This window comes from Panulirus ornatus, chromosome 31 (genome assembly GCF_036320965.1).
Source record: "Panulirus ornatus isolate Po-2019 chromosome 31, ASM3632096v1, whole genome shotgun sequence".
In the NCBI taxonomy this organism is placed as follows: domain Eukaryota; kingdom Metazoa; phylum Arthropoda; class Malacostraca; order Decapoda; family Palinuridae; genus Panulirus; species Panulirus ornatus.
In genome coordinates, this window is record NC_092254.1 from 17,374,179 (window position 1) to 17,391,771 (window position 17,593).

A 17,593-nucleotide genomic window follows, 5' to 3' on the forward strand; every position below is an offset into this window, starting at 1 on the left:
ACACCTGCCAACACTTGTATCATCGTACACACCTGCGAACACTCGTATCATCGTACACACCTGCCAACACTTGTATCTTCGCACACACCTGCCAACACTTGTATCGTCGTACACACCTGCCGACACTTGTATCATTGTACACACCTGCCAACACTCGTATCATCGTACACACCTGCCAACACTTGTATCATCGTACACACCTGCCAACACTTGTATCTTCGCACACACCTGCCAACACTTGTATCATCGTACACAACTGCCGACACTTGTATCATCGTACACACCTGCCAACACTTGTATCATCGTACACACCTGCCAACACTTGTATCATCGCACACACCTGCCAATACTTGTATCATCGTACACACATGCCAACACTTGTATCATCGTACACACCTGCCAACACTTGTATCATCGTACACACTTACCAACACTTGTATCCATGTACACACCTGCCAACACTTGTATCATCGTACACACTTACCAACACTTGTATCATCGTACACACCTGCCAACACTTGTATCATCGCACACACCTGCCAATACTTGTATCATCGTACACACATGCCAACACTTGTATCATCGTACACACCTGCCAACACTTGTATCATCGTACACACTTACCAACACTTGTATCCATGTACACACCTGCCAACACTTGTATCATCGTACACACTTACCAACACTTGTATCATCGTACACACCTGCCAATACTTGTATCATCGTACACACCTGCCAATACTTGTATCATCGTACACACCTGCCAATAATTGTATCATCGAGGTTAATCTTGATTATCATTCATGACGTTTTTGTAAACTAGGAAGTTATTGATATTTCATTAATCACTTTACTTACGTTCTGATAATGTGACAGCCTGATGATAACCTCATATTTATGTACGTAGTGTATCATAAAAGCCTCAGTTTTGCTCTTATATCTACAACAACATACATTTCATAGACATTTTCTCGAACGAATTACGAGGTTGTGTTGCGTCTTACATCTATATCATGCGAAGAAAATGTCGATGTTTGTACTGTTGGTGAGCGAGACGTATGTGGCGGCTGCTAGCGGCCGCCTGGTGGTTGTTGGAGTTGTACAGTACACCTCCTGGGTTGTAGAGCCGGCCAGTGTTTTGGTTGTGAGACGATAGGAAGGTTGTTAGATACTGATGACTGGGTTGTGAGACGATAGGAGGGTTGTTAGATATATTGATGACTGGGTTGTGAGGCGATAGGAGGGTTGTTAGATATATTGATGACTGGGTTGTGAGGCGATAGGAGGGTTGTTAGATATATTGATGACTGGGTTATGAGGCGATAGGAGGGTAGTTAGATATTGATGACTGGGTTGTGAGACGATAGGTTGGTTGTTAGATATTGATGACTGGGTTGTGAGACGATAGGAGGGTTGTTAGATATATTGATGACTGGGTTATGAGGCGATAGGAGGGTAGTTAGATATTGATGACTGGGTTGTGAGACGATAGGTTGGTTGTTAGATATTGATGACTGGGTTGTGAGACGATAGGAGGGTTGTTAGATATATTGATGACTGGCTTGTGAGACGATAGGAGAGTAGTTAGGTATTGATGACTGGGTTGTGAGATGATAGGTGGGTTGTTAGATATTGATGACTGGGTTGTGAGACGATAGGAGGGTTGTTAGATATACTGATGACTGGGTTGTAAGACGATAGGTGGGTTGTTAGATATTGATGACTGGGTTGAGACGATAGGAAGGTTGTTAGATATTGATGACTGGGTTGTGAGACAATGGGAGGGTTGTTAGATATTGATGACTGGGTTGTGAGACGATAGGTGGGTTGTTAGATATTGATGACTGGCTTGTGAGACGATAGGAGGGTTGTTAGATATATTGATGACTGGGTTGTGAGACGATAGGAGGGTTGTTAGATATTGATGACTGGGTTGAGAAGATAGGAGGGTTGTTAGATATTGATGACTGGGTTGTGAGACGATAGGAGGGTTCTTAAATATATTGATGGCTGGGTTGTGAGACGATAGGTGGGTTGTAAGATTTTGATGACTGGGTTGAGGAGATAGGAGGGTTGTTAGATATTGATGACTTGATTGTGAGACGCTAGGAAGGTAGTTAGGTATTGATGACTGGGTTGTGAGACGATAGGAGGGTTGTTAGATATTGATGACTGGGTTGTGAGACGATAGGAGGGAGACGATAGGAGGGTAGTTAGGTATTGATGACTGGGTTGTGAGACGATAGGTGGGTTGTTAGATACTGATGACTGGGTTGTGAGACAATAGGAGGGTTGTTAGATATTCATGACTGGGTTGTGAGACGATAGACGGGTTGTTAGATATTGATGACAGGGTTGTGAGACGATATGAAGGAGACGATAGGAGGGTAGTTAGGTATTGATGACTGGGTTGTGAGACGATAGGTGGGTTGTTAGATACTGATGACTGGGTTGTGAGACAATAGGAGGGTTGTTACATATTGATGACTGGGTTGTGAGACAATAGGAGGGTAGGTATTGATGACTGGGTTGTGAGACGATAGGAGGGTTGTTAGATATTCATGACTGGGTTGTGAGACGATAGACGGGTTGTTAGATATTGCTGACAGGGTTGTGAGACGATATGAGGGAGACGATAGGAGGGTAGTTAGGTATTGATGACTGGGTTGTGAGACGATAGGTGGGTTGTTAGACATTGATGACTGGGCTGTGAGAAAATAGGAGGGTTGTTAGATATTGATGACTGGGTTGTGAGACGATAGGAGGGTAGTTAGATATTGATGACTGGGTTGTGAGACGATAAGTGGGTTGTTAGATATTGATGAGTGGGTTGTGAGACGATAGGTGGGTTGTTAGATATTGATGAGTGGGTTGTGATACGATAGGAGGGTAGTTAGATATTAATGACTGAGTTATGAGACGATAGGTGGGTTGTTAGATATTCATGACTGGGTTGTGAGACGATAGAAGGGTTGTTAGATATTGATGACAGGGTTGTGAGACGATAGGTGGGTTGTTAGATAATGATGAGTGGGTTGTGAGACGATAGGTGGGTTGTTAGATATTGATGACAGGGTTGTGAGACGATAAGTGGGTTGTTAGATATTGATGAGTGGGTTGTGAGACGATAGGTGGGTTGTTAGATATTGATAACAGGGTTATGAGACGATAGGTGGGTTGTTAGATATTCATCACTGGGTTGTGAGACGATAGAAGGGTTGTTAGATATTGATGACAGGGTTGTGAGACGATAGGAGGGTAGTTAGGTAATGATGACTGGGTTGTGAGACGATAGGTGGGTTGTTAGATATTGATGACTGGGTTGTGAGGCGATAGGAGGGAGACGATAGGAGGGTAGTTAGGTATTGATGACTGGGTTGTGAGTCGATAGGTTGGTTGTTAGATACTGATGACTGGATTGTGAGACGATGTGTGGGTTGTTAGATATCAATGACTGGGTTGTGAGACGATAGGAGGGCGTTAGATATATTGATGACTGGGTTGTGAGACGATAGGTGGGTTGTTAGATATTGATGACTGGGTTTTGAGGCGATAGGAGGGAGACGATAGGAGGGTAGTTAGGTATTGATGACTGGGTTGTGAGACGATAGGAGGGTTGTTAGATATATTGATGACTGGGTTGTGAGACGATAGGAGGGTTGTTAGATATTGATGACTGGGTTGTGAGACGATAGGTGGGTTGTTAGATATTCATGACTGGGTTGTGAGACGATTGACGGGTTGTTAGATATTGATGACTGGGTTGTGAGACGATAGGTGGGTTGTTAGATATTGATGACTGGGATGAGGATTGTTGGGATGGTAGATGAGCGCGTTGCTTTACGTTAGTTGTTGATGGAGAAGATGTCCAGCGTCACTTGATGCATAACATACGAGCGGGTGGGTTTCCAGTGGGGTTCCATTTAGGGTTTCAGAGAACAGTTACTTACGGACGGGGGTCCACTCGTGACCTGCCGGATCTGTAACACAAACATGTGGTGGAATGTTAACAACATGATGATGGTTGGTCATGACCAGTGTTCTGGTGATGGTTGGTCATGACCCGTGTTCTGGTGATGGTTGGTCATGACCAGTGTACTGGTGATGGTTGGTCATGACCAGTGTACTGGTGATGGTTGGTCATGACCAGGGTTATGGTGATGGTTGGTCATGACCAGGGTTATGGTGATGGTTGGTCATGACCAGTGTTCTGGTGATGGTTGGTCATGACCCGTGTTCTGGTGATGGTTGGTCATGACCCGTGTTCTGGTGATGGTTGGTCATGACCAGTGTTCTGGTGATGGTTGGTCATGACCCGTGATCCGGTGATGGTTGGTCATGACCAGTGTTCTGGTGATGGTTGGTCATGACCCGTGTTCTGGTGATGGTTGGTCATGACCAGTGTTCTGGTGATGGTTGGTCATGACCAGTGTACTGGTGATGGTTGGTCATGACCAGTGTTCTGGTGATGGTTGGTCATGACCAGTGTACTGGTGATGGTTGGTCATGACCAGTGTTCTGGTGATGGTTGGTCATGACCAGTGTTCTGGTGATGGTTGGTCATGACCAGTGTTCTGGTGATGGTTGGTCATGACCAGTGTACTGGTGATGGTTGGTCATGACCAGTGTTCTGGTGATGGTTGGTCATGACCAGTGTACTGGTGATGGTTGGTCATGACCAGTGTTCTGGTGATGGTTAGTCATGACCAGTGTTCTGGTGATGGTTGGTCATGACCAGTGTTCTGGTGATGGTTAGTCATGACCAGTGTTCTGGTGATGGTTGGTCATGACCCGTGTTCTGGTGATGGTTAGTCATGACCCGTGTTCTGGTGATGGTTGGTCATGACCCGTGTTCTGGTGATGGTTAGTCATGACCAGTGTTCTGGTGATGGTTGGTCATGACCCGTGTTCTGGTGATGGTTGGTCATGACCCGTGTTCTGGTGATGGTTAGTCATGACCAGTGTACTGGTGATGGTTGGTCATGACCCGTGTTCTGGTGATGGTTAGTCATGACCAGTGTTCTGGTGATGGTTGGTCATGACCCGTGTTCTGGTGATGGTTAGTCATGACCAGTGTACTGGTGATGGTTGGTCATGACCAGTGTTCTGGTGATGGTTGGTCATGACCAGTGTTCTGGTGATGGTTAGTCATGACAAGGGTTATGGTGATGGTTAGTCATGACCATTTTACTGGTGATGGTTAGTCATGACCAGTGTTCTGGTGATGGTTGGTCATGACCAGTGTACTGGTGATGGTTGGTCATGACCAGTGTTCTGGTGATGGTTAGTCATGACCAGTGTTCTGGTGATGGTTAGTCATGACCAGTGTTCTGGTAATGGTTGGTCATGACCAGTGTTCTGGTATCCCTCATGAGAATTACATATTGGAATCCTTCATTAGAATTCCAGGGTCGTATCCCTCATAAGAGCTACAGGGTCGTAAGAACATAAGAAGTGAGGCCACTGCAGGAGGCATATTGTCCCATGCTAAGCAGGTTCTGAGTCTGTCCACCAACCGCCTGAACCCATAAACACATGATCCAACCTTCCTTTACACCTACATAAAGACCCACGTAGCTTCCACTACTGTATTTGGCAGCTGATGCCTCCATAAATCTACTACCTTATTCCCACACCAATAGTTACCCCACATCCGACCTGGAGCAATTCTTCTCCAATTTATATCCATTATTTCTTTCCCTATCCGGTGGCGTCATTCTAAGAACTTTATTCATATTACTTTATTAATGCCCTTCTCTCATTTACAAACTTCAGTCATATCCCTACTAGCCCTCCTCCTGTGAAGTGAGTGTAAATTGAGTCATTTTAACCTTTCTTCATCATTAAGGTTTCTGATTCCAGGATCATTTTTGACATTCTCCTTTGTATTCCCTTTAAACCATTATATCAACTGCATATTATGGAGCCCAAAACTGTACCGCATGATCCAAATGTGGTCTGACCAACGCAAGATAAAGTTGCAATAATACTCCAGCAGTTTTATAGCTAACGGTCCTATAAATGAAGCCTAACATCCTATTAGCCTTATTACACACTTTGATACATTGTTGCCACGGCTTAAGATCCTTGCTCAGCAGTAACCCTAGATCTTTTCCACATTCTGTTTTACCAATAGCAATATTGTTCATTTTGTGATCTTTACCCACACTAACAATTGTGCATTTATCTATGTTGAATTTCAATTTTCCATGTACCCGCCCAGCCTGATAATCTATTTAAGCCCCTCTGCATATTTACTGAATTTTCATCTGAGTTAATTACGATTCCTATTTTTGTAGGATATAAATTGTTTTTTTTTTTTGTTTTTTTTTTTTTATACTTTGTCGCTGTCTCCCGCGTTTGCGAGGTAGCGCAAGGAAACAGACGAAAGAAATGGCCCAACCCCCCCCCCCCCCCATACACATGTACATACACACGTCCACACACGCAAATATACATACCTACACAGCTTTCCATGGTTTACCCCAGACGCTTCACATGCCTTGATTCAATCCACTGACAGCACGTCAACCCCTGTATACCACATGACTCCAATTCACTCTATTTCTTGCCCTCCTTTCACCCTCCTGCATGTTCAGGCCCCGATCACACAAAATCTTTTTCACTCCATCTTTCCACCTCCAATTTGGTCTCCCTCTTCTCCTCGTTCCCTCCACCTCCGACACATATATCCTCTTGGTCAATCTCTCCATGTGCCCAAACCATTTCAAAACACCCTCTTCTGCTCTCTCAACCACGCTCTTTTTATTTCCACACATCTCTCTTACCCTTACGTTACTTACTCGATCAAACCACCTCACACCACACATTGTCCTCAAACATCTCATTTCCAGCACATCCATCCTCCTGCGCACATCTCTATCCATAGCCCACGCCTCGCAACCATACAACATTGTTGGAACCACTATTCCTTCAAACATACCCATTTTTGCTTTCCGAGATAATGTTCTCGACTTCCACACATTTTTCAAGGCTCCCAAAATTTTCGCCCCCTCCCCCACCCTATGATCCACTTCCGCTTCCATGGTTCCATCCGCTGACAGATCCACTGTCAGATCCGCTGACAGATATAAATTGTATGGATATAAATTGGAGAAGAATTGCTCCAGGTCGGATGTGGGGTAACTATTGGTGTGGGAATAAGGTAGTAGATTTATGGAGGCATCAGCTGCCAAATACAGTAGTGGAAGCTACGTGGGTCTTTATGTAGGTGTAAAGGAAGGTTGGATCATGTGTTTATGGGTTCAGGCGGTTGGTGGACAGACTCAGAACCTGCTTAGCATGGGACAATATGCCTCCTGCAGTGGCCTCACTTCTTATGTTCTTACGACCCTGTAGCTCTTATGAGGGATACGACCCTGGAATTCTAATGAAGGATTCCAATATGTAATTCTCATGAGGGATACCAATATGTAACTCTCATGAGGGATACGTCTCTGTAACTCTCATGTGGGGTACGTCTCTGTAACTCTCATGTGGGATACGTCTCTGTAACTCTCATGAGGGATACGTCTCTGTAACTCTCATGTGGGATACGTCTCTGTAACTCTCATGTGGGATACATCTCTGTAACTCTCATGTGGGATACGTCTGTGTAACTCCAGTGTACGTACCGTTGCAGGCTGTAGAGTGGATGATGATGATGATGATGATGATGATGATGATGAAGATGATGATGAAGATGATGATGATGATGATGATGATGATGATGAAGATGATGATGAAGATGATGATGATGATGATGATGATGATGATAGCGGCACGACGTTGTATGATGATGGCCAAGTTTACCAGGAGAAACATGAAGGAAACTGTGTGTTGTACAGATGTAGCAACGGTAGCTTGGTCAGGCAAGGGGAATGTTGACTGATTTATATAATGTAAACAATGAATTTGCTCGAGCAAGTGTACAATATCCAGGATGGATTGTGGGTCAGGCGTGTGGCAAACCAATTATTGCTAAATTGGAAAGTATTATAACATTACCAGCACTTACAAATAAGAAAGAATTATTACGATTTCTGGATATGGCTGGATATTATCGTAGGTTTTGTAAGAATTTTTCAATGATTGCTTTACCATTAACCAATTCATTGTCACACAAAGTCAAGTTTGTATGCAGTGATCAATGCGATGATGAAGCCTTTAAGAAATGAAAACAGATACTTGTCTGTACACCCTACTTTCTACTCCAAATTATGATCGACGATTTATATGGTATATAGATACGAGTGATTTTGGAGTTGCTGAAGATTTAATGCAAGAGAGATGATATTGATTTTCCAATTTGTTATTTTTCAAAGACATTTTTGTCCTATCAGAAAAACTACAGCACTGATGAAAAGGAAACATCAGCCTTGACTTTAAGTTTGAATCATTTTCATGTATATTTGAGCGGAGGTAGGTAGGCCAACCCAAGTGTTTACGGACCACAATCCTCTTGTAGTATGTTTACATAAGATAGAAAATGTGAACCAACGTTTAACATGATGGAGTCTGTTGTTACAAGATTATAATATGATTAGTAAACATATATGAGGAAAGGAGAATGTTGTAGCTGATCTATTGTTTCGTATATCTGTTAGTCATGACTCAACTAGCGGCTGACTCATGCCTGTTTAGGGAGGGGGATGTTACAGTTATCTCTCCTCTTTCCCAATAATTGTTTCAGTTATTCACTGTATGTTCAGTATTCTTTGCAAGGTACATTATATTCTTTTGAAAAATCTTACTGCAGTATGTTACAATATGAAATTTTGTTACTAGATGAAAATAAATTGATATTAGATATTTTCACTGTTATCACAATTTATGGAAGACCAAGGAACATGTGTGAGATAATAGAGTAATAGGAAGTACTTGTATACAAGAATAGAAAAAGTATTGGAATGTTTAGGTTATGTTCCCTCTCTCCCACTTTAGGTTAGGATGATGTACAATGTAGTTGGGTAAATATATAAAGTTATCTGTATACATCTTAGTGATATCAAAGACATAAATTAAGGCCGGTATTTGCCTTAGCTTTGCTAAGTAAAATAAGAAGAGGGAGATCATTGTGTTAGAGTAAATTGTTTTCTCATCTTCAGAGGAAGCACATTCGTTCACACTATCTCTAGCTGTCATGTGTAATACATCGAAACCACAGCACCCTTTCCACATCCAGGGCCCACAAAACTTTCCATGGTTTACCCCAGACGCTTCACAAGCCCTGGTTCAATTGGTATACCACATCGTTCCAATTCACTCTATTCCTTGCACGCCTTTCACCCTCCTGCATGTTCAGGCCCCGATCGCTCAAAATCTTTTTCACTCCATCCTTCCACCTCCAATTTGGTCTCCCACTTCTCCTCGTTCCCTCCACCTCTGACACATATATCCTCTTGGTCAAAGTTTCCTCACTCATTCTCTCCATGTGACCAAACCATTTCAAAACACCCTCTTCTGCTCTCTCAACCACACTCTTTTTATTACCACACATCTCTTTTACCCTATTATTACTTACTCGATCAAACCACCTCACACCACATATTGTCCTCAAACATCTCATTTCCAGCACATCCACCCTCCTCCGTGCAACCGTATCTGTAGCCCACGCCTCACAATCATATAACATTGTTCGAACAGCTATTCCTTCAAACATACCCATTTTTGCTTTCCGAGATAACACTCTCGCCTTTCACACATTCTTGAACGCTCCTAGAAACTTCGCTCCCTCTCCAACCCAGTGACTCATTTCCGCTTCCATGGTTCCATCAGCAGCCAAATCCACTCCAAGATATCTAAAACACTCACTTCGTCCGGTTTTTCTCCATTCAATTTTACCTTCTAATTTACTTTAAATTTAATTTACCTCCTAATAACCTTGCTCTTATTCACATTTACTCTCAGCTTTCTTTTTTTACGCACTTTATCAAATTCAGTCACCAACTTCCGCTGTTTCTCACCCGAATCAGCCAACAGCGATGTATCATCAGTGAACAACAACTGATTCACTTCCCAAGCTCTCTCATCCACAACAGACTGCATACTTGCCCCTCTCTCCAAAACTCTTGCATTCACGTCCCTAACAACTCCATCCATAAACAAATCAAACAACCATGGATACATCACGCGCCCCTGCCGCAAACCGACATTCACTGAGAACCAATCACTTTGCAGTCTTCCTACACGTACACATGCCTTACATCCTCGATAAAAACTTTTCAATGCTTCCAGCAACTTACCTCCCACACCATATACTCTTAATACCTTCCACAGAGCATCTCTATCAACTCTATCATATGCCTTCTCCAGATCCATAAATGCTACATACAAATCCATCTATTTTTCTAAGTATTTCTCATATACATTCTTCAAAGCATACACCTGATCCACACTTCCTCTACCCCTTCTAAAACCACACTGCTCTTCCCCTATCTGATGTTCTGTACATGCCTTGACCCTCTCAATCAATACCCTTCCATATAATTTCCCAGGAATACTCAACAAAATTATACCTCTGTAATCTGAACACTCACCTTTATCCCTTTTGCCTTTGTACAATGGCACTATGCATGCGTTCCGCCAATCCTCAGGCACTTTACCACGAGCCATACATACAGTGAATATCCTCACCACCCTGTCAAAAACACAGTCACCCTCTTTTTCAGGAACTCCACTGCAATACCATCCAAAGCCGCCGCCTTGCCGGCTTTCATATTCCGCAAAACTTTCACTACCTCTTCTCTGTTTACCAAATCATTCTCCCTGACCCTTTCACTTCGCACACCACCTCGACCAAAGCACTCTATATCTCCCACTCTATCATCAAACACATTCAACAAACCTTCAAAATATTCACTTAATCTCCTTTTAACTCCTCCACTACTTGTTATTACCTCCCCATTTCCCCCTTCACTCATGTTCCAATTCATTCTCTGTTCTTACGCACTTATTTGCCTCCTTCCAAAACATCTTTTTAGTCTCCCTAAAACTTAATGATATTCTCTTACCCCAAATCTCATTTGCCCTCTTTTTCTCCTCTTGCGCCTTTCTCTTGACCTCTTGGCTCTTTCTTTTATACATCTTCCAGTCATTTGCATTATTCCCTGCAAAAATCGTCCAAATACCTCTCTCTTCTCTTTTACTAACAATCTTACTTCTTCATCCCGCCACTCACTACCCTTTCTAATCTACCCACCTCCCATCTTTCTCATGCCACAGGCATCATTTGCGCAAGCCATCTTTGCCTCTCTATCTCTCTCTCTCTCTCTCTCTCTCTCTCTCTCTCTCTCTCTCTCTCTCTCTCTCTCTCTCTCTGTATATATATATATATATATATATATATATATATATATATATTTTTTTTTTTTTTTTTTTTTTTTTTTTTTTTTATACTTTGTCGCTGTCTCCCGCGTTTGCGAGGTAGCGCAAGGAAACAGACGAAAGAAATGGCCCAACCCCCCCCATACACATGTACATACACACGTCCACACACACAAATATACATACCTACACAGCTTTCCATGGTTTACCCCGGACGCTTCACATGCCTTGATTCAATCCACTGACAGCACGTCAACCCCTGTATACCACATCGCTCCAATTCACTCTATTCCTTGCCCTCCTTTCACCCTCCTGCATGTTCAGGCCCCGATCACACAAAATCTTTTTCACTCCATCTTTCCACCTCCAATTTGGTCTCCCTCTTCTCCTCGTTCCCTCCACCTCCGACACATATATCCTCTTGGTCAATCTTTCCTCACTCATTCTCTCCATGTGCCCAAACCATTTTAAAACACCCTCTTCTGCTCTCTCAACCACGCTCTTTTTATTTCCACACATCTCTCTTACCCTTACGTTACTTACTCGATCAAACCACCTCACACCACACATTGTCCTCAAACATCTCATTTCCAGCACATCCATCCTCCTGCGCACAACTCTATCCATAGCCCACGCCTCGCAACCATACAACATTGTTGGAACTACTATTCCTTCAAACATACCCATTTTTGCTTTCCGGGATAATGTTCTCGACTTCCACACATTTTTCAAGGCTCCCAAAATTTTCGCCCCCTCCCCCACCCTATGATCCACTTCCGCTTCCATGGTTCCATCCGCTGACAGATCCACTCCAAGATATCTAAAACACTTCACTTCCTCCAGTTTTTCACCATTCAAACTCACCTCCCAATTGACTTGACCCTCAACCCTACTGTACCTAATAACCTTGCTCTTATTCACATTTACTCTTAACTTTCTTCTTCCACACACTTTACCAAACTCCGTCACCAGCTTCTGCAGTTTCTCACATGAATCCGCCACCAGCGCTGTATCATCAGCGAACAACAACTGACTCACTTCCCAAGCTCTCTCATCCCCAACAGACTTCATACTTGCCCCTCTTTCCAAGACTCTTGCATTTACCTCCCTAACAACCCCATCCATAAACAAATTAAACAACCATGGAGACATCACACACCCCTGCCGCAAACCTACATTCACTGAGAACCAATCACTTTCCTCTCTTCCTACACGTACACATGCCTTACATCCTCGATAAAAACTTTTCACTGCTTCTAACAACTTGCCTCCCACACCATATATTCTTAATACCTTCCACAGAGCATCTCTATCAACTCTATCATATGCCTTCTCCAGATCCATAAATGCTACATACAAATCCATTTGCTTTTCTAAGTATTTCTCACATACATTCTTCAAAGCAAACACCTGATCCACACATCCTCTACCACTTCTGAAACCACACTGCTCTTCCCCAATCTGATGCTCTGTACATGCCTTCACCCTCTCAATCAATACCCTCCCATATAATTTACCAGGAATACTCAACAAACTTATACCTCTGTAATTTGAGCATTCACTCTTATCCCCTTTGCCTTTGTACAATGGCACTATGCACGCATTCCGCCAATCCTCAGGCACCTCACCATGAGTCATACATACATTAAATAACCTTACCAACCAGTCAACAATACAGTCACCCCCTTTTTTAATAAATTCCACAGCAATACCATCCAAACCTGCTGCCTTGCCGGCTTTCATCTTCCGCAAAGCTTTTACTACCTCTTCTCTGTTTACCAAATCATTTTCCCTAACCCTCTCACTTTGCACACCACCTCGACCCAAACACCCTATATCTGCCACTCTGTCATCAGACACATTCAACAAACCTTCAAAATACTCATTCCATCTCCTTCTCACATCACCACTACTTGTTATCACCTCCCCATTTGCGCCCTTCACTGAAGTTCCCATTTGCTCCCTTGTCTTACGCACCCTATTTACCTCCTTCCAGAACATCTTTTTATTCTCCCTAAAATTTACTGATAGTCTCTCACCCCAACTCTCATTTGCCCTTTTTTTCACCTCTTGCACCTTTCTCTTGACCTCCTGTCTCTTTCTTTTATACTTCTCCCACTCAATTGCATTTTTTCCCTGCAAAAATCGTCCAAATGCCTCTCTCTTCTCTTTCACTAATACTCTTACTTCTTCATCCCACCACTCACTACCCTTTCTAAACAGCCCACCTCCCACTCTTCTCATGCCACAAGCATCTTTTGCGCAATCCATCACTGATTCCCTAAATACATCCCATTCCTCCCCCACTCCCCTTACTTCCATTGTTCTCACCTTTTTCCATTCTGTACATAGTCTCTCCTGATACTTCTTCACACAGGTCTCCTTCCCAAGCTCACTTACTCTCACCACCTTCTTCACCCCAACATTCACTCTTCTTTTCTGAAAACCCATACTAATCTTCACCTTAGCCTCCACAAGATAATGATCAGACATCCCTCCAGTTGCACCTCTCAGCACATTGACATCCAAAAGTCTCTCTTTCGCACGCCTGTCAATTAACACGTAATCCAATAATGCTCTCTGGCCATCTCTCCTACTTACATAAGTATACTTATGTATATCTCGCTTTTTAAACCAGGTATTCCCAATCATCAGTCCTTTTTCAGCACATAAATCTACAAGCTCTTCACCATTTCCATTTACAACACTGAACACCCCATGCATACCAATTATTCCCTCAACTGCCACATTACTCACCTTTGCATTCAAATCACCCATCACTATAACCCGGTCTCGTGCATCAAAACCGCTAACACACTCATTTAGCTGCTCCCAAAACACTTGCCTCTCATGATCTTTCTTCTCATGCCCAGGTGCATATGCACCAATAATCACCCACCTCTCTCCATCAACTTTCAATTTTACCCATATTAATCGAGAATTTACTTTCTTACATTCTATCACATACTCCCACATATATATATATATATACATATATATATATATTCCTATGAGTCCACGGGGAAAATGAAACACGAAAAGTTTCCAAGTGCACTTTCGTGTAATAATCACATCATCAAGGGAGACACGAGAGAAATATAGCAGTCTGTTGATATACATCGAAGAGACGAGGCTAGGAATTCTTCCCACGTATTCCCTGCATGTCGTAGAAGGCAACTAAAAGAGGAGGGAGCGGGGGGCTGGAAATCCTCCCCTCTCGTTTTTTTCTTTTTTTCCGAAAGAAGGAACAGAGAAGGGGGCCAGGTGAGTATATTCAGTCAAAAGCCCAGTCCTCTATTCTTAACACTACCTCGCTAATGCGGGAAATGGCGAATAGTTTGAAAAAAATATATATATATATCCCTGGGGATACGGGAGAAAGAATACTTCCCACGCATTCCTCACGTGTCGTAGAAGGCGACTAAATGGGACGGGAGCAGGGGGCTAGAAACCCTCCCCTCCTTGTATTTTAACTTTCTAAAAGGGGAAACAGAAGAAGGTGTCACGCGGGGAGTGCTCATCCTCCTCGAAGGCTCAGATTGGGGTGTCTAAATGTGTGTGGATGTAACCAAGATGAGAAAAAAGGAGTGATAGGTACTATGTTTGAGGAAAGGAACCTGGATGTTTTCGCTCTGAGTGAGACGAAGCTCAAGGGTAAAGGGGAAGAGTGGTTTGGGAATGTCTTGGGAGTAAAGTCAGGGGTTAGTGAGAGGACAAGAGCAAGGGAAGGAGTAACACTACTCCTGAAACAGGAGTGGTGGGAGTATGTGATAGAGTGTAAGAAAGTAAATTCTACATTGATATGGGAAAAAATGAAAGTTGATGGAGAGAGATGAGTGATTATTGGTGCATATGCACCTGGGCATGAGAAGAAAGATCATGAGAGGCAAGAGTTTTGGGGGCAGCTGAATGAGTGTGTTAGTGGTTTTGATGCACAAGATCGGGTTATAGTGATGGGTGATTTGAATACAAAGGTGAGTAATGTAGCTGAGGGAATTATTGGTATACATGGGGTGTTCAGTGTTGGAAATGGAAATGGAGAAGAGCTTGTAGATTTACGTGCTGAAAAAGGACTGGTGATTGGGAATACCTGGCTCAAAAAGCGAGATATACATAAGTATACGCACGTAAGTAGGAGAGATGGCCAGAGAGCGTTATTGGATTACCTGTTAATTGATAGGCGCGCGAAAGAGCGACTTTTGGATGTTAATGTGCTGAGAGGTGCAACTGGAAGGATGTCTGATCATTATCTTGTGCAGGCGAAGGTGAAGATTTGTAGGGGTTTTCAGAAAAGAAGAGAGAATGTTGGGGTGAAGAGAGTGGTGAGAGTAAGTGAGCTTAGGAAGGACACGTGTGAGGATATACCAGGAGAGAGTGAGTACAGAATGGAAAAAGGTGAGAACAAAGGAGGTAAGGGGAGTGGGGGAGGAATGGAATGTATTTAGGGAATCAGTGATGGATTGCGCAAAAGATGCTTGTGGCATGAGAAGCGTGGGAGGTGGGTTGATTAGAAAGGGTAGTGAGTGGTGGGATGAAGAAGTAAGATTATTAGTGAAAGAAAAGAGAGAGGCATTTGGACGATTTTTGCAGAGAAAAAATGCAAATGAGTGGGAGATGTATAAAAGAAAGAGGCAGGAGGTCAAGAGAAAGGTGCAAGAGGTGAAAAAGAGGACAAATTTCAGTTGGGGTGAGAGAGTATCATCAAATTTTAGGGAGAATAAAAAGATGTTTTGGAAAGAGGCAAATAAAGTGCGTAAGACAAGGGAGCAAATGGGAACTTTAGTGAAGGGGGCAAATAGGGAGTTGATAACAAGTGGTGGTGATGTGAGGAGATGGAGTGAGTATTTTGAAGGTTTGTTCAATGTGTTTGATGATAGAGTGGCAGATATAGGGTGTTTTGGTCGAGGTGGTGTGCAAAGTGAGAGGGTTAGCGAAAATGATTTGGTAAACAGGGAAGAGGTAGTAAAAGCTTTTCGGAAGATGAAAGCCGGCAAGGCAGCAGGTTTGGATGGTATTGCAGTGGAATTTATTAAAAAAGGGGGTGACTGTATTGTTGACTGGTGGGTAAGGTTATTTAATGTATGTGTTATTCATGGTGAGGTGCCTGAGGATTGGCGGAATGCTTGCATAGTGCCATTGTACAAAGGCAAAGGGGATAAGAGTGAGTGCTCAAATTACAGAGGTATAAGTTTGTTGAGTATTCCTGGTAAATCATATAGGAGGGTATTGATTGAGTGGGTGAAGGCATGTACAGAGAATCAGATTGGGGAAGAGCAGTGTGGTTTCAGAAGTGGTAGAGGATGTGTGGATCAGGTGTTTGCTTTGAAGAATGTATGTGAGAAACACTTACAAAAGCAAATGGATTTGTATGTAGCATTTATGGATCTGGAGAAGACATATGATAGAGTTGATTGAGATGCTCTGTGGAAGGTATTAAGAATACATGGTGTGGGAGGCAAGTTGTCAGAAGCAGTGAAAAGTTTTGATCGAGGATGTAAGGCATGTGTACGTGTAGGAAGAGAGGAAAGTGATTGGTTCTCAGTTAATGTAGATTTGCGGCAGGGGTGGGTGATGTCTCCATGGTTGTTTAATTTGTTTATGGATGGGGTTGTTAGGGAGGTGAATGCAAGAGTTTTGGAAACAGGGGCAAGTATGCAGTCTGTTGTGGATGAGAGAGCTTGGAAAGTGAGTCAGTTGTTGTTCGCTGATGATACAGTGCTGGTGGCTGATTCATGTGAGAAACTGCAGAAGCTGGTGACTGAGTTTGGTAAAGTGTGTGAAAGAAGAAAGTTAAGAGTAAATGTGAATAAGAGCAAGGTTATTAGGTACAGTAGGGTTGAGGGTCAAGTCAACAGTAAGGTAAGTTTGAATGGAGAAAAACTGGAGGAAGTAAAGTGTTTTAGATATCTGGCAGTGGATCTGGCAGCGGATGGAACCATGGGAGCGGAAGTGAATCATAGGGTGGGGGAGGGGGCGAAAATTCTGGGAGCCTTGAAGAATGTTTGGAAGTCGAGAACATTATCTCGGAAAGCAAAAATGGGTATGTTTGAAGGAATGGTGGTTCCAACAATGTTGTATGGTTGCGAGGCGTGGGCTATGGATAGAGTTGTGCGCAGGAGGATGGATGTGCTGGAAATGAGATGTTTGAGGACAATATGTGGTGTGAGGTGGTTTGATCGAGTAAGTAATGTAAGGGTAAGGGAGATGTGTGGAAATAAATTGAGTGTGGTTGAGAGAGCAGAAGAGGATGTTTTGAAATGGTTTGGTC

General features: G+C 43.0%; 1 protein-coding gene across 4 annotated transcripts in view; it reads left to right on the forward strand.

Moving 5' to 3' along the window:
* The window catches only part of LOC139758846 (BMP-binding endothelial regulator protein-like), a 254,066-nt gene extending 245,074 nt beyond the window's left edge, over positions 1-8,992 (forward strand). For all 4 annotated transcript variants that reach the window (XM_071680701.1, XM_071680704.1, XM_071680702.1 and 1 more), the window contains one exon: positions 7,643-8,992. In XM_071680701.1, coding sequence (XP_071536802.1) covers positions 7,643-7,887 — 245 coding nt within the window. In that variant the 3' untranslated portion in view covers positions 7,888-8,992. The remainder of the gene's footprint in view (positions 1-7,642) is intronic.
* The last annotated feature ends 8,601 nt before the right edge of the window (positions 8,993-17,593 follow it).